Source organism: Patiria miniata, unplaced genomic scaffold, assembly GCF_015706575.1.
Source record: "Patiria miniata isolate m_02_andy unplaced genomic scaffold, ASM1570657v1 HiC_scaffold_19, whole genome shotgun sequence".
Taxonomy (NCBI): domain Eukaryota; kingdom Metazoa; phylum Echinodermata; class Asteroidea; order Valvatida; family Asterinidae; genus Patiria; species Patiria miniata.
The window spans coordinates 15884463-15909267 of record NW_024037057.1 but is presented as its reverse complement, the minus strand read 5'-3'; the positions used below and the strand labels follow the sequence as shown (position 1 = coordinate 15909267).

The 24805-nt window shown below is 41.2% G+C and overlaps 1 protein-coding gene across 2 annotated transcripts in view; it reads left to right on the top strand.

The window, feature by feature from the left end:
- The window catches only part of LOC119725906 (B-cell CLL/lymphoma 9-like protein), a 39530-nt gene extending 17534 nt beyond the window's left edge, over positions 1–21996 (top strand). For both annotated transcript variants that reach the window (XM_038197511.1, XM_038197512.1), the window contains 9 exons: positions 519–627; positions 1640–1735; positions 5799–5853; positions 6474–6661; positions 9456–9533; positions 10244–10601; positions 13562–13693; positions 15272–15480; positions 15931–21996. In XM_038197511.1, coding sequence (XP_038053439.1) covers positions 519–627; positions 1640–1735; positions 5799–5853; positions 6474–6661; positions 9456–9533; positions 10244–10601; positions 13562–13693; positions 15272–15480; positions 15931–20748 — 6043 coding nt within the window. In that variant the 3' untranslated portion in view covers positions 20749–21996. The remainder of the gene's footprint in view (positions 1–518; positions 628–1639; positions 1736–5798; positions 5854–6473; positions 6662–9455; positions 9534–10243; positions 10602–13561; positions 13694–15271; positions 15481–15930) is intronic.
- The last annotated feature ends 2809 nt before the right edge of the window (positions 21997–24805 follow it).

Genomic DNA, 24805 nt, shown 5'->3' with positions numbered 1-24805 from the left:
TGATTCAAAACTATGCAGAAAAATGCCTTAATTGCAAATTTGATCTTACATGTACATGTATTTACATACTTGTACCTTTAAACGTTCCCTTATTTTCGGTTATGATTAATAAAACAGCTATAAATAAATATATTTGTGCTTACATGTACATGTATGTATATCCAATTATTCACTCACCTTTTTAGAACATTGGTCTTGACATCATCTCACCAAGTACATGTGCATCTGTCTTTCTGCTCATATCACTTCCTAGTGGAAGAGTGTCCTTTGTGGAATGTTAAGGTTTTGGGCTGTTTATTTGTTGGGAAAGTGCCGTGTCTCCTTCTGAAAGGACACCATTTGTGTCAATGAGAAGTCTGTGATTAATCAATCCCATTTGTATAAACAACTAACTAACACAATTCATGAATCAATTGATCAATGGATCCTGATGAATGGGCCCAGCATCTCTTTATTATTGGTGCAGTTGTTTAACATCATTTGGGTAACAGTATTGTTTGTCATCTATTTTTGTGTAGGATTTTCAACTGGGAAGGACATATTCACCAGTTTATCAAAGAAAAGGCTTCAAGAAGTAAGGGGTACTTGAGTAGTGTCCCATACAGGGCTCTTAGCCCAAGTGATAGGGTAAGTTCCTTCAAGGTGTATTATCCATGCTGCCCCATAAAATCATTTTCCCCTCCCCAATTAGTTTTCAAATTGTATTTTATAACTTAATAAAGAAACAATTAAAGAATCCTAATATTATGCTTTTGGTGTTCACAATCCTCCTGTACAAGCTTGAATTTTTGGTTGCTTCTGCACTCAAAAACAAACAAACCAACACCCTGTGAGTAGACTGGTTCCCACTCCCTACATGTACATTATCCATTCTGATAGGAGGGCAGGACTCAGTCTACCTTTAGATAACTGAAATATTGAGTACCGAAGTGTGACGTCATGTAGAATCAGAATTTGCAGTGCAAACGTTATTCCGTAACTACACAGTACACATGGACCAGTTGTTTTGCTTGATGTCTCATTCAAAAGTGAATTACTTTTGTATTGGTAGAAAACATGGCTGAAACTCAACATGTTATTCTTAAGATTACACATTGTATTTGACTCATTACTACCCCGTATATCATTTACTGTAAATGTATGTTAACTGAAATGGATATATATGTATTTAACTGCATTTATTAGACAGAATCAAAACAATGCAACATATGCCAGTATTGGGCCAATCTATAGACTCATCATACCCTAAGAATTCAGATCATATTTAGAGAAACACGTACACGTACATGTACAGTTGCATACAGTGTGATCATGATGTTGACTTGAAAAACTAAACAACTGTTAGTTGATGTGCTGAGATGTTTGGGACTAGTCTGGATGTATGTTATTGTCAGTTTGCTTGTTGCTAGTCTATGAGGGCTAGCCTGACTGACTGATTGTAACCGGTATGCATGTACACCCCTCATTCCAAATGGGTCTGGAACCAGCTTTAAAGCTGGGCTTGCCTAGTCTTGTTTCCAGGAAGTTGTGAAATATGAGCAATGTGTTTCCAGGATGCTTGATTTTGCTGGGTCAAATGGTCATTTTAGCTCACTAATTTGTATTACATTATGTTGTATTTCTCTTGTTTTCCTGATAGCTTTTGTTGCTGAAGAGGTTAATAGATACAGTGTATGCTTGCAACGGTGAGGAACTCACAGACTATTTGGATGACCATTACAGTCCAGATGATATGGTGAGTCTGGACTCCCTGTACAATAATCAGAGATACAACAGGATTCTCCCCAGGATTTTTTCAAACCTGTGGGGGAAGTTTTGTTGTGATTCACCAACCTGCGAAGCCATGGCGTGGGGTTAAATTTTTTTTGAACTTTAGAGGCTCTCTGGTGCATTTTAGAGCAAGTCTGGGAGTCTTTGAGGAAGATTTTCCCTTAAAATTTAGAGGAGATCATGTGATATTTTTTGTAATAAAAGAAAAAAAATATCAAAATTTTTAACTTAAAAAAAAATTCAACATTTCAAAACCTGTGTTAAAACTTCCTGATCTAGAAAGTATGAATTATATTAACAAGCAAGTTTCAAATTAAGAAATTAAGGTGAAGAAAAATATCACTTTTGCTTCCGATTACATGCCTTTCAAAATAGCGTCGGTAAGTCGGAAAAATTATTTCGCCAATTTTTTGGGCTGCTGATTGAATCATGGAGGAATAAAAACACTTGATTGAATGGAGCATATTGAACAAGGAATCATGTAGTTTTGTGCCTGGATTATTTTCCTTTGCACCACGAAAATTATCAAGACTGACCATCAAAAGTGATTAAAACTTGCCTCACCTAATTAAAAATATATTTGAGGTACCGGTAGTTGATTCCACTATATGCTTAACGTACATCTCGGCCCCTGGCGCCGTCAACATTCAATCTGGCCAGCCGTACATCGCGCTGTGCACACGGCGCAGTATCAGTGTGCAATACTGCACTGTGTACGGCCCATCCCACGTGGCCGAACATTTTGCACCACTGCTTCTAAGAAGCACGCTACGCATACGATGTTTCGCCATAAGTTCGAGCTTTGCAATCTCGTCATTTTAATGGAAAATACATACACAGTAAATAAAGATCACGTTCTGTGAATTAATTTGCAGAAATTCTCTTTCTCCATCGATGTTTGTTTGGTGTTTTTACGATCCAACTTCGGCCGACATCATCATCATGTATGCACGCACGAGGCAGTAGTCACTGGTTCCGGTCCTTCATCATAGCATTGATACTGTTAGCACGCGAAGGGAACCAGTGTACCATGCTGAATGCGCTAATATATAGCTGGGTGCTGGCGGTTGTCGCGAAAGACCCGTCATCGTGTGCATTTTGATCACACATGCAGCATCAAGATTTTGAATGTCAAGATGAAATAATGGCGTATGAAACGATAATGTTGTGCATTATAATGGCTTGTATAATAGGGTCATTCCATGCCAACTCAACAAATGGTGCACACCATCACCTCTTGGATTTTTTTCTTTTTTGGTGTACTGAAAGATACTTAGGAGAAATGCAAATTCTGAAAATTTGGGGTCTCTACGACTTTTTGTTCTTGCGCAACAGCATTTTGAAATTTGAGGTGGGCGGGGCCAAAAGTGCGTCGCGTCACGAAATTCAATGTTTAAAGGGCCATATATTTAAAACTATACCCCCCAGACATTTCAAACTTGGTAATCTGGGCTACTTTTTGCTGTAGATTTCAAATATTTAAACAGAAAGAAAGTAGCTTGTTTCATTTTTAAGTTAGAGGGGCCCCAAAATGGCCCAAAACTCATCTGGACCAATGTTCGGGGGGGTGTAAGTAAAAAATTGAAAATATTTTTTTCACCAAATTTTTTGCCTGTAATAGCCCCCAATTAAAACTACTTTCATGTAAAATCTTACACTTATATTAACTTCATTGAATGAAATATAGCCCTTGCAAAAAGCAAATTGTTTATTTTTACGACAACTTGACCCCCAAAAAAACCAACGTCAGACATTCCGCACCAAATTTTGCTTCACATATGTTTGAGGTTGGTCCTTAGTGAAGTCCTCTGAAAAGTTTCATGTTGGTGTCTAAATTTCTTCAGTGGATAGCTGGGCTTTATAAAGAGTCTATATCTTATGATGCTGCAGGTTCCGTAACATACATGTGCATGTACATGACTACTTGTATTTTACGGAACCAGCACAACAAAATCCCCCGACTGTTGAAAGACTTGGGTCAAGACTACCCATTTCCTGCTCAATAAACAGTTGCTTGTAGACCTATGTGTGCATTATATGCAAATTAGGTTAAATGACTTGAGAGTCTAATTCTTTCCATGTGCTCATCACACAGCATGCATGTCATGTATGTACATGTAGTAATTAACCAGTTCTCACTTGCACAACATAGTATAGCACTAACCTGAACCAAAGAGAAGTGATTCAGTTTGAGTAGAGGGTCTATGGTTTTAACCTGATTGATCTTAGTTTTCATTATGGATAAGGGGAAACCTAGTTCATCCAAGGAGTTGCATGTATGCTCAAACTCATCATGCACCAATTGTAGCAGCTGACCTCAACCCAGGAAAATATGTTTGTGTGGTCTATGATGATGTTTGGTACATTGCTAAATTGTAGAAGATGTACATGTATCACAACTTCATGAGGATGTGTATGTCTGCTTCATGTACAGGACGGAATCAACAAATATACTCTCTATTGGCCACAAAGAGAGGATAAATGTAACATTCCATTTGTTGATGTGTTGTTTTGCGTACCAACACCAGAACTTCTACATAGCGGTGGAAGGCAATACAAACTTAGTGAGCCAACCATCATGCAACTCATTCAACTTCATCAAAACTACATCACAAGGAATGCATAATTTCACCTGTGAAACTGTAAACAATTATATCAACTGTCGATCTACATGTACAAATGTAAGCTAAGTTTCATACCCAACTTATTCTTTATGTACCAACTGCTGTTTTATTCTATGTACGTGTACTTGTATGTTACGGAACCAGCACCGTAAGATATAGACTCATTATAAAGCCCAGCTATCTACTGAAGACATTTAGACACCAACATGAAACTTTTCAGAGGACTTCACTAAGGACCAACCTCAAACATATGTGAAGCAAAATTTGGTGCGGAATGTCTGACGTTGGTTTTTTTGGGGGGGGGGTCAAGTTGTCGTAAAAATAAACAATTTGCTTTTTGCAAGGGCTATATTTCATTCAATGAAGTTAATATAAGTGTAAGATTTTACATGAAAGTAGTTTTAATTGGGGGATATTACAGGCAAAAAATTTGGTGAAAAAAATATTTTCAATTTTTTACTTACACCCCCCCGAACATTGGTCCAGATGAGTTTTGGGCCATTTTGGGGCCCCTCTAACTTAAAAATGAAACAAGCTACTTTCTTTCTGTTTAAATATTTGAAATCTACAGCAAAAAGTAGCCCAGATTACTAAGTTTGAAATGTCTGGGGGGTATAGTTTTAAATATATGGCCCTTTAAACATTGAATTTCGTGACGTGACGCACTTTTGGCCCCGCCCACCTCAAATTTCAAAATGCTGTTGCGCAAGAACGAAAAGTCGTAGAGACCCCAAATTTTCAGAATTTGCATTTCTCCTAAGTATCTTTCAGTACACCAAAAAAGAAAAAAATCCAAGAGGTGATGGTGTGCACCATTTGTTGAGTTGGCATGGAATGACCCAATAATTATATTGTGCGTATCGGGGGCTGAAAAATGTGATCGGCATTTTTGTCGGCGTATCGGGCCGCAATTCCAGCGTATCGGGCCGATACGCACGTTTGTACGTGGGGAGAACCCTGATACAACTTTCTGTTTTCTTTTAAGGCCAAGGCCATTTACCCCTCAGCTTTTTGTTATAAATGTAGGGCACCGAGGAGTCCATTTTGTATGATTTCATCGAGGCAATATCTCAAAACTTTTTAGGACATGAAGGTCAAAGGAAAATTTGTGCTAAAAGTGCCCTCTTAATCAATGCACATGCTCCTGATTTTTGAAATTCATATACATGCATACTTTATATGGAAACCTTCCTTTTAGTTTAAGGACGCATGTCTCCCTCCTTCACGTCAACTTCATGTACCAGTACATTGTATGGCAAGAGATTTGCCAAGGTTCCCACTGTCATGGAAACATCCTACTGCCCTTGCAACAAGTGCATGAAGACAAGTCAACTCAATGTAATTGTTTGATAATACCCTTGTGCAGAATCGTAAAGTTACATGTTGGTTTTTGTTTTGTTTCAGAGATTTCTGTCTGTTGGACAGGATGCACTGAGTAACCAGTATTGGTATTTTAATGGTAAGTTGTAATTTTTGTCATGTAAGGGAAACAAATCCTCGAAACAAATCTTTAAATCCTTGACATTCACCAAATAATTCACATGAAATAACCTTGCTGGGGAGTCAGGTTGGTGTAGCGGTACTTTCCTCGCCTTCCACCGCTGTGACCCGGGTTCGATTCCTGCCTGGGCCAATATGTGGATTGGGTTTTCAGTCCCTACCTGATTCCGTGGGTTTTCCTCAGAATACTCTTCTGGGCTTTTCCTCCCACCTCTAAAACTGTAATTTCTTCACATTGTCTTCTCTTTACTGGGACCCATGGGAGATCAGTGGATTCCACTGAATGGGCTACCCAGTTAAAAATAAGAAATAAAATAAAATAAATGCTTTATGCATGTATGAACTTATTAACAATCACTCTCCAAGTTCCTCCAAACTTTTGGGCCAAGTTTGAGGATAGAGGAAGGTAGAGCCCAGCCATTGTTACTTGACATAGGGATGGATGTATAGAGACTGTGTAACTGAGTTATTGCACAGTGCTGAATTGGGAGGATTCAGAAAGGTTCCTCATCAAGATAACCAGGGAGATCTGGTTAATGTGACTACTATAGCTGTTATTCATTGTGTGTCTGGATGCAGGTTTGCGATTGTACAAAGATCAAGTGAGTCCCAAGAAAGGCAAGACAGCGTGGCAGTGCATCTGTAAGGGTCTTGAAGAGTGGCAGGCATTTCTCAAGTCCATCTGTAAGAGTGTACACCCTGATGAGATAACGTTGTATCACTACCTGCATGATGAAGTGATGCCCATCATCCAAGGTGCATTGGAGGTAGGATACACACACACAGTCCAGGGAGCCAGTCCGTCTTATCTCTCGCTCCTTGCCTCCATTCAGACAAACAGTCAGAATTACTTTGGTTTATTCAAACAATATGTTCTCACATATATGAGGGTCATTTGAATTGGTCTTTTGTCAGAAGTGGACTTGAACTTTCCAAGCAGTAAAAGGATGCTGCTGGTTGACGTTGTAAGCAGCCATTGGGATGGCTAAGTGATAGGAACATTGGGAAACACTGCAAACGTGACTGGCCCCCTCAACATGTTTGGATGTATACATGTATTTCAAATTTTGTACATGTCAAGACATTGTTCATATTCTACAGCTGTCAGGACTTGACAGTTTTTTCAACAAGCTTATTGTTTAACTTCAGAAGATATGTACTTCTTATGTTACTAAAAGACAATAGGCCAAAGAGGCAAATGTGTGTGTCTGGTTATCTAACCACATCAGTGCGTGTTCGGTAGACTTACATGTACACAAATAGAAATATCAACATGTGTAAATCACCACCAATATGGGATTGGTACGTAGCTGGTATGCCAAGCCCATATTAGTGTTGATTTACACGTTGATACAACTCATGCATAGATCAGACATGTCAAGTCCAGTCTCAAGTCAAGTCACAAACCATTCAAATGAAATGTGACATATTCAGTGTTCATTCACTCTTACTGGTGAAGTGACCGGCCAGTTTACTCAAGATTTACTTGATGACAACTCTGATGTAAATCTTCAATGTCTTTTTCTTGTTTATTCTCAAAACAGAAAGGTTAAAAACAATATTCATATGCATAACAGTTGAAGGTGAGTAAGTGTGATTGCCTTATCACTGATTTGATAACAGCATGCTTAGAGAACATTGCCAGCATGGGAAACACATGCATGAGGAAATTGGGGACCAAAAAGGGGTTTTCTTGAAATTGATATTGGACTTGCTTGTTTGCTTGTGACCTGAACACACATTTGTTTTATTTGGCCTAACACTGTTATTCATCGGTTCCTTTGGCTAATGACACATTAGTAAAGTTTCATGTTGTGAAATGTGTTTGGAGCCAACATGGTTCAGTAGGCTAGTGTTCATCTCCTGCCTCTATGACATGAAATGACTGAGAATATTTCTATCCCCCTGCATGGGATGCCAGTCCATCACAGGTGACTACCCAGCTAATACCAGTAGCCATATATACTGCTCCACAGATGAAGGCAATCAGGGGTTAAGTGGCCTGCCTAAGAACACAAAATGATGGCCAGCAGCAGGACTCCAAACCCCTGACCCTTTCTGATCACACGTCACGAACCCTAACTAGTACATGTAGGCCACGCTACTTGCATTGTCTATGCTTGGGCCTTTTTCTCCTAGTCATGCTAGCTTGGCCAGCTCTGATTTGAATATAATGTTAGTGACAGACAAAACCCAATATGAAAAGAGACTTATTCCCAACACAAATAGTCACTTGCATGATGAAGCATTGAACATGATCTTGGAATCTTGAACTGTTTGAAAACATGTAAGCACTGCTTGTGCATTGTGACTATTGGAAAGGCTATATAGTGTATAATGTCATAATTGTCTGTTTGTAGGAGCATGCTTTAGGAGAAAACATTGTAGAATGCTCCACAAATTGCAAGCATTATTGATATATTAGAAAACTTGAATTTCATGTATTAGCAAACTGTGATTCTGTATACATGTATCAACGAGTTAAATTCAAAATAAGGGGATACATGTATGTACAATGTAACAGTAAAGTGAAGCAGTTATAAACATGACGTTTGAAACCAGTAAGGGGTCTGGTCCCTACCTGGTTTTAAACATCACATTTGTAACTTCTCCACCGCACTATTATCCCCATTCATAAATACATGTACCTGTACCTTTTTGGTAAAAAACCATCGAAAGTCTAAAAGTTGACAAATTTCCAGCGATTTTGATGTACCATTCTACTCCAATACAAGCCACTTCTATGGTGCATTGGTGCATTACCTGTATGTGCGCAGTGTGCTCAACATTCTTATATACCGGTACAGAGATCATGTCATTGGTTCTCAGTGGTGGCAGCCAGCGTGTTGTGGCTTATTGCACATATGTACATGTAGCATGCACAGAGCGCAGGGTCTAGCAACCAGTTTTTAAAACCGGTGTTTAAACAGTGGTTTAACTTAAAACCACCCATGTGACAGGCTCTCGATCAACAGGAGTACGTGCAAACAGGCCTAGATACATGTAGATGTACATGTATTTATGAATGAAAAATAAATTAACACCATTAGTTGTTACATTTTGTATGTTTTAATTCACTACACAATAATGAAAATTTGGGGAGAAATAAAGAAATATCGAGAATCAAAACTCTACAGGAATTATTCAAACAGCAGACCAAGTAAAAATGTTGAATATATGTATTAGCCCTAACCCCTAGAGTAATTTACTAGGAACTCTCCTCACTCCTGCAAATTCCAACACCATATGGTCAAGTGAACACAGAAACTGTTGGACTCTGTTTATTAGTGGTATGCCTAACCCCATGTGAAGCATAAACAGTTTAGTAGTACAGTATACATTGTACACTCTAACTCAATCCCTGCTGTAACTGTTTTCAAAGGATCCTGCTGAATCCTTCAATATCCATCAGTTTACAGAGAAACCCCTTTGTTCACTGCTCAGACCAACAAAATCCTACAGGAATGGTCGCTGTTTGATTTGGCAGAGTAAGGTTACAGTAAACGATTGGCTATGCATGTACCTAGGAGTGACATGTTTTCTTATTTGATTGATTTTAAGGACAAAAAATTAGAAGCCAAACAAAAAAGGAAGCGTTTGAAACAAGCTGCGAAAGAGGGAAGAGAAGCTGAAGTGTTGGTGAGTAGTTGGTCATACCAAACACAATGGGCACACACATGATTGTTGGGTGTCCCAGTCATTTGGCCACCAATGTTCATTTTTATTGTACATAAAGATTTGGAAGTCAAAGGCGATGTACCTTATAGCACAATGTCCGCAGTGTTCTTCATGAGAACTTTTAGGAGAATGAGTTGCCCTGCTAAAATGTTTCACTGTCCCATTAATGTTTTGTCGAACTGCTTATTTTTTTTACTGCCCTGCTTTTGTTATTTTAAAGCTCACAATTTACTTATTAGCTGACAACAACAAGGACTACAAAATTTCACAAATGTTAAATTGTTAAAATGTGTCAGAACATGAAGATTGAAGCATGTTTCCTCAAGTGAGCCCATCCCATTGGTATAATGTGACTAAAGACAGGCACTATGCAAAATCAAAGAAACATATGACAGGCAGATTTGGCTTCAAACTTTGATTTCCAGTAAACTACATGTAAGTTTACATCTGAAATACCTTGTTCAATGTACATGTATCTCATCTTTATAAACAAAATGGCTTGGATGTCTCAGATTTCCGCATTGGAACTTCTCTTAGTGCCACTGAAGTTTGAAAACAAAAACTTGCAACACTGTAGAAAGTCTGATGTAGCTTGGCCTTTCCTTGTCCTTTATATGCCTTCCTATTGCATGTATGTATATAAAATGTTTTGAATGTACTTTCCTGAACAGCGAGAATACAGCCTGCCTAAAATCGACTACCAGGAGATTTTGCACCGGGAAAGACAAGACATTTCCAAGATGTCAGACGAGTTGACAAAGTTAGCCCAATTGGCTAACAGTGCGGACTTGCAGGTCAACACCCAAACGCTTCATTCACCATCATTACCTACTATCAAGGAGGAAAGCAGGAAACGACTGGATGACAATGGAATCAAAGGGGAGAATAGTGACTTATCAAGCAAGATGTGTGTTAATGTGAAAATGGAGAAAGTAGGAACCAGAGCCAAGATGGGCAAGGATAGTGAAGAGGAGGACTCAGTATTTCTACCTGATCATAATTTGGGCAATGGACCGGATAGAAACAAAGGTACGCTCATTACATGTAGCTGTAGGGTTTGTGCATGAATGGCTATGTCTTCGGCTTCAGCTGTAGAAGCATTTAGGCCCCTGACTCCAAATGGCAAGATGTTCTGCTTCAAGACAACAAGTCTTGTAATATCAGGGCAACGTTTGGAGTACAGTAAAATCCTGATAACTCAAATTCGGATAACTTGAAATACCGTTTATCTCGAAGTAATGCTCCATTCCCATCAAGAGAATAGGATATTATGTACATGAATACCCCTGTAACTTGAAATGCCCGCACCTGTACCTCCGTTTGTCTCAAACTTTTGTTCCATCAGTCTCTAAGAAACTGCTACCTTACAGTCACAAAGAAGCATGAAAAGATTGCAAAACTTTTTCATGAATCATTACTGCCCAATGCACTTTGTTTTTTTCATGTGGGGATGCAGCATGCACCATGTCCATGTGATTGGTCTACAGCCCTTATTCGCAACATATCCTGGCTTTCGAGTTAGCCCGATTGCTAAGCGTGCACGCTAGCAGTCCAATCCCTGGCTCTTTGCAGTGGCCATGTGACCACAATAGAAACCTTTGAGGATGTGTGTGAGATAGCCAGATGGCTATTGCTGGTGCGGCTGCAGCTGGTGTGCCCTCTGTCCATTGAATAGGACCGGCCATGTGGCCACACAATGAAAAACCCAGAGCATGGTGTGTTAGACAGATGACACAAAGTAAAGATTTGCTACGCGCAGTTACACAATTGAGTGTTTGTTTTATGTTCATCTATAGAGCAGACACTTTTTTGGAAGAACAATATGAAATCTGAGTAAAATGATGATTTTTGACTTAAAAAAAGTACACCATTAGAATGGGAAAAAGAAGGAAAGCGTGCCAAATAACGTGTCCATTCCACAGCTGGGCATAGCGAGTTACGGTGAGCCATTCCTGTACATACATGTACATGTACGTGTAGATAACATGACTGTGGACAAATTGGGAACCTTGCTTAACTCGAACTCCAGATACCTTAAATGTTGTTATCCATTTCCCTGAGATTTGACTCAAGAGTTTACTGTATTTGGTTAGGATGTTAATGGCTTCCCAATGCAGGGGTTTTCCTTAACTTTTTCCTTTACTGGCCGGCCGGGCCAGTAAACCAGAGTTTTCACTGGCCCGCAACCTTTTACACTAGCCCACATGTTTTATAATAGTAACTTTCAATCAAATCACCATAAGCATTTTTGATAACATTTTTGATAATAAATTATGCAATATGAATACAATCGGCAATTATCTTAATCATGTACATAATATTGCATGTAGTTCCTTTTTAAGTGATGTCAATGTTTCTTTAATCGTCCATGCTTTAACATAGAGCAAGGCTTTAATTAACAGGAATCAAATAGGTGGAGAAGTTATAATCAAAATTTATGCAGTGTGCTTCGTTCCGAACTTAAGGCTTTAGGTGTTCTATTTCCGACATGTTTTGATAAAACACGAACTAAAAAAGCGTTATCTTGAGGAACAAGAAAACATTGCACACAGTCGTGGTATTAATGGGAGTTTACCAAGTTAGTAACTGAACTGTTTTAACTTGTTTGAAAATGACTGAGAAGGCCAGTATTTTCAAAAAAACATCTCTCGCGCGCGCCATGCATTTCTAGCGAAGAATGGTGCAATCAGCGTGCCTAGCCAAGAAGCGCTGCGGGCGGGCGACCCACGAACTTACGCTGGTCACGTCAATCCATAACGTTTTCCGGAGCACGGTCCACTTTACATTCACTAGTCTTTACATTCAAAATAGGCCCCTCGAATCTCATATTGTCCTCATCTTTTCGGTACATTCGTTTGATAGTGTTCAAGAAATCATCCCAAGAATCCGTTCGGGCACAAGTTTTGGCAGTGAAACTGTCATGAAAGTTTTCTCCTCACCACGTTGTATGATACGAATACGATGTTAACGTACGTACGTACGTCCGTACCGTGTGGACTGACTGCAGACGAAGTAAATCACGTGCGCTGCATGTGTGCACAATGTGTAATGGCAAATACACGTTGATTCGCCTCATGTTCGTCGTTGGGATTTAATGCACAGCGCACTGCGAATATACATGGAGTGATACGAATTCGAACTACCGATGTTTTTATTTCGGTCGGCGTGGCAAAAGTATTCATGTGTTGTATCACCCTTAACTTTTCATTTTGATTGATTGAAAAATACTGTAGGGAAAACTTCGTTATTTTATTTTTTTTTAACCGTTTTCTGACTCGCCCGTCGGACTACTGAGAGGAGGGTTTTGACTCGCCCGCCGCTGTTTTCACTCGCATTTGGCGAGCGGGCGACCGCTAAGGAAAATCCCTGCCCAATGATTCCTCAACCAGAGATGAAGTTGAAGCTGGAAACATAGCCAAGATTTTGAAAAGTGCGTTGCCATGTCTGGCGACCACCATTAGAAGCTGTTATCTTCGTTGCCCTTGTCCATCCATGTCCAAACTATGTTCACTTGATGCTTGAGTGCATTGGCCCAAGGAACACTGACTTCAGCATGGTATCACCCTAGTAATGTCTTCTTGTGGTCATTCAATTAGTCAATAATAATCTGATGAATTCAATTGCTGCTTGTTTTGTTAATTAATAAACTCGTGCCAGAATGTTGTTTGTAGGCACCTGTGTCAGACATTTACTCTTCATTGGACGACTTTAAAGAAGCATTGAATCAAACGAAGTGAACCTCCATTTAACCATTACAAGTCTTTGATCGGTCCTGGCAATGACACTACAGATTGCTTCCTGTGGTGAGGCAGTGTACATGTAGTTCAGATAACTGAAGAGAAGAAGCAGTAGGTGGGATGGGCCTTGACCCCAGGTCACAAAGGTAGATTGCAAGACAAATACTACCGTGCCAACCCTAACTCTTGGATGTGTAATACAGTACAACTTAAGTGAATTGTTTTCTTTCTATTTCATTTAATTTTGTGCAGATGAAAAGGTGCCTCCACGAGGCAAGCGGAAACTTGACTCCAAGCTGAAAGAATTGGATTTGTGCAGTAACGATGGTGATAGAGACAATATGAAGATGTCCAAGTCCAACGGAGAAAACAATAAGATAGCAGGTACATAGCACAAACGTGCCAAAGATCCCATAGACTCATTTTCACTCTGAATCGAAAATATCTGATAACTCTGTTCACACAATAATAATAATAAGAATGATACTTATGTAGCGCTTACACAAAATGTCTCAAAACACTTCACAAATTAAAAAATTTATAACAGGGAGAGGTAACTTAAAAAAGGATCTTAAATTCCTACCTTAAAAAACACGAAATTTCCATGAGAAGTACAAAAACAATGGTTGTCAAATTTGTACCTTAGGGTGGGGTAGTTGTCATGAAGAGCACATCCAGACACGAATCAAGTACATGTAGGTCCAAAGGATAGTAATCTTTATGAAAACATGCACAAAACAGATTAACTTTCATTTGATAATCTGAATCATTCAGGATTCAACATCCTGCATGTATCACCCTCCTCATGGCCACCTGCCCTATCATCACCAAGTGTTAGGGGCATATCTTCCCTGGCCCATCTCACCATTCCACGTGGATCACGTAAATTGACCACATTGTGCTAAATGCAGACCTGCAAAATCTTAAGGTTGGAAGATGGAGTGCTGAAAACCTCGTTATTTAAATACCACCCCCCCCACCAAAAGGTGACAAGGAGTCAAATCCATTGACAATGGAGGTCATTGAACAGCATGATTCAGTTTGATACTCTGTCTCCAAGACTGCTTGAAGCAAATCCTGATAGCGATGAGTCTGTGGGCTGGAGCACCGTCTTGTGCCAGCCTTAGATACATGTGCATTTCCTTGATGTTAGAAATGCAACTGGCACTGCAGCACAAGATCGCCAATTGATAGAAGTCCAAGTTTGTTCATGTTTTCTTGAATATCCCTTGCAGCTACTTGTCTTAGTCTGGTTGTATTCACTTGTTATTACCCCAAACTGTCCCAAGAGGGTTTCTACCATTTTCAAAGGAACTCAGTGATGCATGACCACAGGAATGCATCCAAGATATCAATGGGAAGCTTACTGCCCTAATTTATGATACAACCACAGTTATGGTCATTAAGATCATACACTAAACCAAAAAAGGAAAGTACCGCCTTAATACTTTTTTGTCTAACTCGAAAACTACTGGGCACATCCTGCTCAAATTACAACTGATCAGTACAGAAATTCCTTAGCATTCCAGCCGTACTCTTTGGCCGAAAACAGTGATAATGTTTACAAAATTATGCAATTCATGATAAGTGGTACCGAAAAAAAGTTGCACTTTTGTATACGTGCAAGGTGAGTGTGAACCACAACTTGCACGTACATGTATACCAAAGTGCAACTGTTTTCGGTATCATTTGTCATAAATTGCATTTATTTGTACACATTATCACTGTTTTGGGCTGGATTGCTAAGAAATTTCTGTACTGATTAGTCGTTATTTGAGCGAGAGGGGCTCAGTAGTTTATGAGTTAGACAAAAAAGTATCGCAAGGGGGACTTTCTTTTTTGGTTGAGTGTAGTTTGTTCATATTATCCCTTTTTTAAGGGGTACTTTTTGGACACTTTGTATTTTGGCATGGAGCATATCACAGCAGGTAATGACATTAATATTACTGTGTGTCATTACAGATGGTGTTGGACATGGAGGAATGTCTGCTCCTATGATGCCCTATCAGCAACCATCACACTTCCCTATGACAAACACACAGGAAGTCTGTGTCTTCTCTACAAGACTAGCCAATCAGGCTGCACATGCTATGTTTACTGGCCAAGCTGATTCTATTCTCTCATTTCATCGGTCACTTTCTTCAAACAGGGACTTTCTTCTCCCTGAGCAGGTTAGTATTACAGTGTTCATCAAGAGTGTTTTGGGGTAATTGGATTGAGTAAATAACTTTTTTTTGGCAGCTTTCTAGAAGTGTACACATTTCCTAGTTTGACATGCTTCTTTCGCAAAGATTATTCAGTGGTACAGGAGTAGTGTTAAAAGACCTTCATTTTGAAAGCGGGGAAACACATCAAATTGTTAAGAGGTCTGTGAAATCTACACACAAAAATTGTGGTCCTATCTTCAAAATGTGCAATGGCACGAAATCTGTTTCTCTTCAAGATGTATGAATCACTCCTTCCAATGAAGGCATTCAAAGCCCTCTTTGATTTTACTCCAATTCTTTTGTTTGTTTATCAATAAGAATTTTACGCATCTCAAGGACATCTGTAAATCTTTTGCTGTTTGATTGTTACATTTAAGGAAGTTGTTAATGAGTGAGTACCTTTTGTTGTTGCAGGACATGGATCCTATGCGTCCACAAGACAGCATGCATTTGCCAAATCAACATCCCCCACTAAACTTCAGTCAACATAACATGGGTCAACCTCATCCAATGATGATGGATCACAACACCACCAATCAATTGAAAGGAATGGCACTGAATCCACCTCCACACCAGGCAGCCTCAGTCCCTCATATGCAGCCACAGCAGCAGATGCTGGATGCTGTGACAAATGAGCAAACTAAGCCAGGTGGTGGACGTAAGCGCCCTGACAGGCCAAACTCAACTACTGCTGATAGTAGCAATGCCACCAAGAATCATACAACTTCCAACAAAAGTGTGTCTGGAGAGGGAATCGTGGGCAAGCAGAGTGACTCAAGCAGTGGCACAACCACATCTAGTGTTACCAAGTCCAAGTCGAAATCCTCAAAGAGGAAGAGGCCACCTTCCTCAACTCAGCCATTGCAACCCAACATTTCTCAAGGACCTACGTTATCAGGAATGCCACCCGGACCAAATTTTGGACCATTTCCTCAACAACCGTTTAGTCCAAACCAGTTTCCACCACATCAACAACAAATGCCTGGAATGCCAAGTATTGGGATGCGCCCTCCGATACAAAGTGGCCCTCCACAGTCAGGACCGCCATTTCAGGTTGAGGCAACAGAAACTGAAAATCTGGATCCAAGTGCACTGTGGGAGAATCCGCCTAGCAACAAAAAGACGCAGAAAAATGCAAATTTAGCTTGGCAACAGGAACAGCAGATACGTATGATGCAACAACAGGTGCCAGGACCTCACTTACCCATGATGCAACACCAGCAGTCACCAATGATGTCACCATGCCACGAGCCAATGATGCCAAGTCGTCCCTTCCCAGAAGGTGGTCAGTCACATGATCCTTCCGACATGGGACCCTTTTCACCTTCATCAGGTGTACATGTAGGCCCACAATTTGAGCCTTCAAATTACAAGCCACCTCAACAAATAGATAATCCCACTCCAGAACAGTTGAGGCACAGGGAAGAACGGTTAAGAACTTTGAAAGAAATGCAGCGTTTGTTGTTTCCAGAGGAGCATCAAAACAGATCTCCAACTCCTGGGAGGTTGATCTCTCCAAGTGGTGGTATGGGATCTCCTCAAGGTGGTATGATGGCTCCCCAACCAGGTATGATGAGACCATCAGGACCTGGCATGATGGGTCCCCAACCAAGACCCATGATGCATCTAACTAATATGGGACCACATCCTAACATGGACAACCCAGATGCTACAATGGGACCCGATCAACGTATGACGCAGGAGCAGATGATCATGCCCCCACCGCCTGATTGGGATAACATGACCCAACCGCAGAAGGAGTGGTATAAACTTCAACATGAGTTTTACACGCACAAAAGACGCAAGATTGATCAAATGAAAATTGGTCATGGTCCAGTTCCAATGTCTGAGCTGCATGGACCTGGATATAGGGACCCTATGGATATGGGACCGTTTCACCCTGGAATGCCAGGTGGACCAGGGATGGGTCCAGGACCTGGAATGGGACCTGGAATGGGACCTGGAATGCCAGGAGACCCAGGAATGCCGCCAGGGGCTGCCATGGGCAGGTGTTTGCCACCAGAAATAGATATGACAAATCAGGGAGCATCTGGTCCAGGAATGACTGGCTCTGGAATGCCAGGTATGCCTGGCCAAGGAATGCCTATGCCAGATATGCCCTCCCAAACAGGCCAAGGTATGCCTCCACCACCTCCGTATCATGGAACTCACAATGCAGCCCAACCAAACATGCCTAGGCGGTCTAGCCTTTCTGGATCTGTTCAGCAGTCATTAAATCAATCAGCACCGCCATTACCAATGTCCCCACATCAAATTCAATCCGGACAGCCATCCCCAAGAGCTAATCGAACTAACTCACTCCCTACTTCAGGGTCTTTGCCCCAAGCATCAAGTTCAACTACTCCAAGTAATCCCACTGGACAGATGGCAGCAGGGAATGACATTAAACCCACCAGTATTTCATCCAGTAGTATGCAATCAGGACATGGCTCCTCTGTAAATGTTACAAGTGGAGTCATGTCTTCGGGATCTGGTCCAACAGGAACAACCTCAGTAGCTGCAGTATGTGCTGTACCCGCTACCTCAGGATCCCAGTTGCCAAGCACGCAAGCAGGACCAGTCTCTCGCCAACCCATGTCACCACAGCAGGACAGTCCATATCGACAAAGTCATCAACCACCAACACCAACGAATGTCTCGACTCCAAACACCCCAGGTGATTCTACCATAGGCGGTAAATCACGTACTACAGGCAGCAGTGTAGAGCAGTCACCCAGACCCCCTCAACCTGGAACACCTGTTGGGGATACAAGTTCCCAGACAGTGAGGATTAATCAGAGTGGGGGTTCCCAGCCTGGAACCCCTAATTCAGGCCCAGTTAATGGAAGCAGGCAAGGGGTGTCTACCCCAAGCAGCATTACACCTCCAGTAGTCAAACCTGGCTCCGACTCATCCACTACCAAATCCACTGATGGACAACTTGCTCAAAGTTCAGCCAACCAAAAGCCTGTAGAAAGTGTTGCAGGTGGAGCCACAAACACATCTGCTCCGCAGCAAAGGTTGGTCAATTTTCCTCCGAGTCAGTTGAACAGGGACAAGGCACCAAATTTCCCGCCACGTGGAGAAGATCCGCAGCAGTATGCATCAACTTTTTATCAAAAGGCCTCAAAGGAATCCGCAAAACCTAGGTATTATGGACCAGGTAGTCCTATGGGATCAGATATAATGGGACAGAGTGGAGAAAATGTGACTCCACAGTCTGGGTTGATGAGGTCACAGCAAGATATGGCCACTTCACAACCTGGAATGATGGGACCTCAACAAAGAATGATGACTCCACAGACTTCTATTAATTCACAGCCGGACTTGATGACATCTCAAACAGGGATGATGACATCACAGCAAAGAATGATGGCATCACAATCGGGAATGATGACATCACAGCCAGGAATGATGACATCACAAGCAGGAATGATGACATCACAGCCAGGAATGATGACATCACAAGCAGGAATGATGACTTCATTGCCGGGAATGATGACTTCACAGCCAGGAATGATGCCATCACAACCAAGGATGAAAAATCCACAAGAAATTATGACATCACAACCGAGGATGACAAATCCGCAAGAAATGATGACATCACAACCCAGGATGACAAATCCGCAAGAAATGATGACATCACAACCGAGGATGACAAATCCACCACCAGAAATGACATCCCAGCCAAAGATGACTGCACCACAGGAAGCAATGACATCACAATCAAGGATGACTACACAACATGAAATGATGACTTCACAACCAAGAATGACTGCACCACAGGAAATGACATCTCAACCAAGGATGATGCCTCCCCATTCAGTATCAAATGTCGGAGACAAGAACATACCACAGCAAGGTATCATGCAAGAATCAGGAATGGTGAGACCACATTCTGACATGATGCCCCACCCAGGAAATATGACACCACAACAAGATATGATGACCTCACAACACAGAGGAATTATGTCTCCTCAAACTGATATGATGGGACCACATGACTCCATGCCACCTCAATCTGGCCTGATGCAACCTAGAATGCCTACCTCACAACAAATGATGGCACAACAGGCCAGTCCAATGACATCCAGGCAAGGGATGATGTCACAAATTAGGATGGGTCCACCGAGTGGCTTAATGGGATCCCATGGCAATCCTGGTATGCCTCCAGATGACATGATGCTACCACATGGAAATATGACTTCACAAGCAGGCATGATGATGTCACAGGGTAGCATGACGACATCACAAACTGGCATGATGCCACAGCAGAGGATGATGTCACCACAGGCTGCTATGATGCATCAACAGGGCATGTCACCCCAGACAAGAATGTCTTCACACAGTCCTGTCATGGAGCCACACCCAATGGGCTTAGACCCGCATCCCATGGATGTACCCATGGGTTATTACCCAATGCTTGGCAGTATGCCTAACAATGCAGGTATGCAGGACATGCGTGGAATGCACAACATGCCTAATAGGTACCCAGGACCAAAGCAAATGCACAGGACATTACCAGTGTCTTCAACCATGGGACCTAATCCAGGACCTGTGGGAAGGACTAGCATGCCGGGAGGTGGATCCCCAATGATGCACATGGATGGAAACCTGCGAGAAACAATGATGCAAATGGAATCCAAACCCATCAGCCAATCGCAGGCTGGTAGGACGGTTCACACATCCTCCCCAAGTCCTCTCTCGTTACTGCAGAGTCGCTTTTCCCCACCACTACTCCCTGATGGAAAAGGACCAAAGCAAACACTGCAATACTTTCCACAGGGAAACCCTACCCCGGCACCCCAGGCACAGTCTGGTAACCCGCATCTAAATCCTTCAAATACCTCCGGAACGCAAGGGCCTGGACCTTCACCCAAGCAAATTCAAATGCCTTTTCCTTTAGAAATGGTAACAGGTAATCCTCCGTCTATGACACCATCATTTGGACCTTCACAACGCATGCCTGGACCATCCAATAGAATGTGCAGCCCAGATGCTATGTATCCTCAGGGATACCCTGCCTCTAACAGACCCAGACACCAAATGCCAGGGTATATGGGTGGACCTAGACCACCAATGCAGTATGGAGGCCCCCCTATGGGAATGCCAAACACTATGGGTCAACAAATGCCTGGGAATTATGGGCCTGGTTTCGGCCCACCTCAAATGCCTGGCAACAATATGGGGATGGGTGACTCTATGATGCCAGGTTATAATATGCCAAAGTAAGACACTCATTGGACAAAGCATGATTGTAATGAATGAATGACCTTGTTTTTGTGTATGATTCAAATCCCTTGATGCTGTTACTGATGTGCATTGTGATGTGATATGGACTCCATGGAGGAATAGTAGATGGCATTGTTTGGCCTATTCAAGACGGCCAATGTGAAGCACACATTGCATGTGCTTACTAGTTCATGGACCTATAATGGAGCGTTCACACCATCAATTGTCACCTGGAGGTACACAGACCTGTAGTGTCCTTGACTGAGAAGGCATCTGATAATGGCCACACGTTGTACATGTGTGTACAGTCCATAATGGTCAGTAAGACTTACAGTACCATATCTGCATTACTACTGATAATGGGTCCAAAAGCGTGCTTGTGACTTTGAAAAAAGGTACTGCATTTTCTGCTCTGAAAACTGGTGCAAATAACAATGAATGTATTCAGTGTGATTGGTATTGCATAGGAAGTCATGGCAGATAGATGATTACGAAATACATACTTAGCATGTCACAAGACCATCACAGAGCATTGCATTTTGGGTATAAAATTATTTAGCTTTCTATGAAGTGCCAAAATATTGGGAGTAAAACATCAGCCCTGTTGGAAGGTAAGCATGAGAAACGCATTGATGAACTGTTTTTTTGTGCTTTATTATTGACATTCTTTTTGAATCATAACCAGTGGCATTAAATGTCACTTCAAACTGTAGACTTGGAAGTCGTTTTCATGAAATCCAGGAGCACTTGTCATGAGAATGTAATAGTTTTTGTAATCATTTGTAATTGATGAAGATCTGCCATGATGAAGCAGTGTATCTTGGGGCCAGTTTTCATGGCACTAACACTCAGCTGAAAAGTGGTGCTTCCTGAAGACAATTTGCTCACCTTGTGCAGACATGGAGATGTCTATTGTTGCACCGTGAAGTAGTCGGGATCTTGGATTTGGTCTCCATGAAATGGACAGAGGCTCTGTCAGTAGCAGACAATCCTGTGCTTATCAGTGCCATGATATTAATCCCCAAGTGTTAACTATAACAAGTAATACCTATTTATCTCTTTGTTAAACGTTGAAGCCTCCAGTTTACCGAATTTGTTTGTCATACATGTAAGGAGAGTTATTGACAAAAACAACCTTTTTTGTATGTTTTTTTTTAAATCTCAAACCCTAAATGTGCAAGAAGCAGAGGAATGTTGAAAGCAGCACAGTATTATGGTGCTTCCAAAATACAAAGCAAAGGAATCAGGCGACTGTAATCCCAAACATACTATTGCTTACATGCACCCCTAATCCCTGGGCACATCTCTTTTGGGAGCTTCTTGAATGCTTACCACAGTACGTCACACCCCCATGTATATAGTCATGGCTGGGCTGGACCTTATTCCATCCTGCAACATCCTCCCAAATCTGCTGGTGGAGTGTAAAGGATCTGGGAGCGGTCATACTAAAAAGCGTCAACACAGCGTCAACACACTCCAAAGCGTCAACACAGCGTCAACACAGCGTCAACACAGCGTCAACACAGCGTCAACACACTCCAAAGCGTCAACACGGCGTCAACACGGCGTCAACACAGCGTCAACACATCCAAAATGCATTAAAAGTGACAAAAACTGTATGTAACCCATACAGTATGGACAGAAACAAGATTTTGGCTTAAAATCAATAGGTTCAACGTCTGAAAATTGCGATTTTCAGTTCAAGAAAATTGGCTCTCCGTGCCGCTCCGAAATCGGCTGCCATGTTGCCTCAGTGGCAGCGTGGACCATACCATTATGCTAAAGGGTGATAGCGTTGTACAATAAACCAACAGAGAGGGCGCGGCCGGCCAATACCAAAAGATGTCAATTTCAATAAAGTAAATGAAACATCAACACAACTCACAAAATAATGATCCGCCACTCCGATCCTCAGTCCTCACAGATCTGGTATCCCTCTGTCTACAGCAAGGCGCCCTCTGTTGTTTATGACAAGATAATGTCATTACCTACACACCCCTATTTGAAATGCTGTAGTCCAATGGCGGACAACGGCCGTGCAAGTGAAAGGTCATTTTTTCGCGTGAAAATACTATATTTTTAACAACGAAATGCAAACTCAATCCAATGGAAATTCTCTTTTATTCTATGCTTTACAATTATATACCATTTTTGTTAATTCAGAATGTGTTTTGGATGTGTTGACGGTGTGTTGACGCTTCTGTCATGTGTTGACGCTGTGTTGACGCTTTTTAGTGCGACCCTCTGGGAGGGGCTGGGGTGATGACATCATTGTACATGCGTGTAATGCTGACTGGGTTCCTATTAGCACTGCACACAATGTCAATGCTGTGTTTGCCAATAGGCCTTAGGCTTGGGCGCTGTTATGACATCATTTTGGGGAATAAACAGACGCATATCCAATGTTATTGACGTACGTTTACATGTTACTACAACTCAAACGTTTCTTTTTTCCAAGCTTTAATTTTTGGAATCAAGTAAATATACTAAACTGCTTCAATGAACAAGATATTCTGGCGTTTGTACCCAGAGAATGACATCATTATGGCGCCCCTCAGTGTGGACTTAATCTCTATGTATTGAGTTGAATTTGAAAGTACCTTGGTCACAATGCCATGATTCAATCTCTTTGCTTTTCACTATCTTTGTTAATTAGCCTTAATCACACTGCCAAACAATTGAAATGACACGGATTCTACTGATGAAGAAGCTGTGGTAACCATTTGTTGAATCTACCTCAAATAACCGAAATGTAGTTATCTGATGACAACCAAATCCAGTTGAGGTTGTTACAGATGAATGACATTGGACAGTGAATAAATTGTGTAAAATAGAAAGACTCTTTTTGCAAAGATAAATTAATTGAACTTCCCTTACTGATATTGGGTCACTCATATTGGTTGAAAATGTAAATGAAACAATTACAGGTGTAATTCTTTTTTTAAATGTGTGGCAGTATTTACCGATGATCACTCACAACAGCTTAGTTGATGAATCAATCACTAGTCAATCACAAACCAGTCAGAAGTAACAGTCATTACTGTTTGTTTAATTGTTGAACAGAGGATGAAGAGTGATAAAAGAATGCCTTATCAAACTGAACAGGAAGGACTTGTGACGTGACTTGACATGTGATTGACTGGATTGGCAAATGAATCATTTCTTGACACTGATAGCCCAGAGTAGTCATTTTGCACTCACTCAGGCAAGGTTAGCTGAGTGTTGCCATCCATCCATAAACCATGCAAGACTGTGCTTGTCATCCTGCACTGACCACGTAAGGAGACAAGGTTTGGAAAGAAGGCACACGTGTGCTAAGAACCAAAAGTGGCCCAATATAATGCAAGAAATCTCCAAATAAGTAACACAGAAAGTTGTAGCAAAATAGCAATCTCTGAACGTTCAGCACATTTGACTACAAGAAGTCCTAACATTTCTTATTATTACGCACGAGTGCCCTTGTGCCTGTCTTCACTGATAACCATTTTGAATTTCAAATCTTTTGTCTCAAAACAAAGATATCTTTGACTTTTGTGGGTCATGGGGTTTGCAAGTGTCTTTATGAAATGCATTTCTGTCTCAAAAGAACTTTTTGACAGTTCTCATTTAGAGAATCCAATGCAGCCAAATTTAATTTTCTCATTGATGTTTTGGCATTACATGTACTTACAAAATAATATATTTTTTTATTATCCCAGCATATAACTGAAATTCATGTTTTTCTTTTTTGGGTGTTCTGGACATAAATATGAAAACTTCATATTTTCTTAGCTGTCATCTTCAAGCGAAGTTGAATCTACTTCATGGAATTCATTGATTGTCTTTATGTAAAAAGAGATGCTACCACAAAGACACAGGGGGGCAAGTCACATTAGCAGTGTTTTATGCCACGGTTCCACATATCAATCAGCATGCAGGCTAGAACCCCAAGGATACCGTCATAAGCAGGGTTTGTGGTAATCATGTTTATTTGAAATTGCAGTCAAAAATGTGTGGAAGATATTCCAATTCTATTTGGGATGGAAATGGAATATTATACTTTAAAAACACAAAAAAG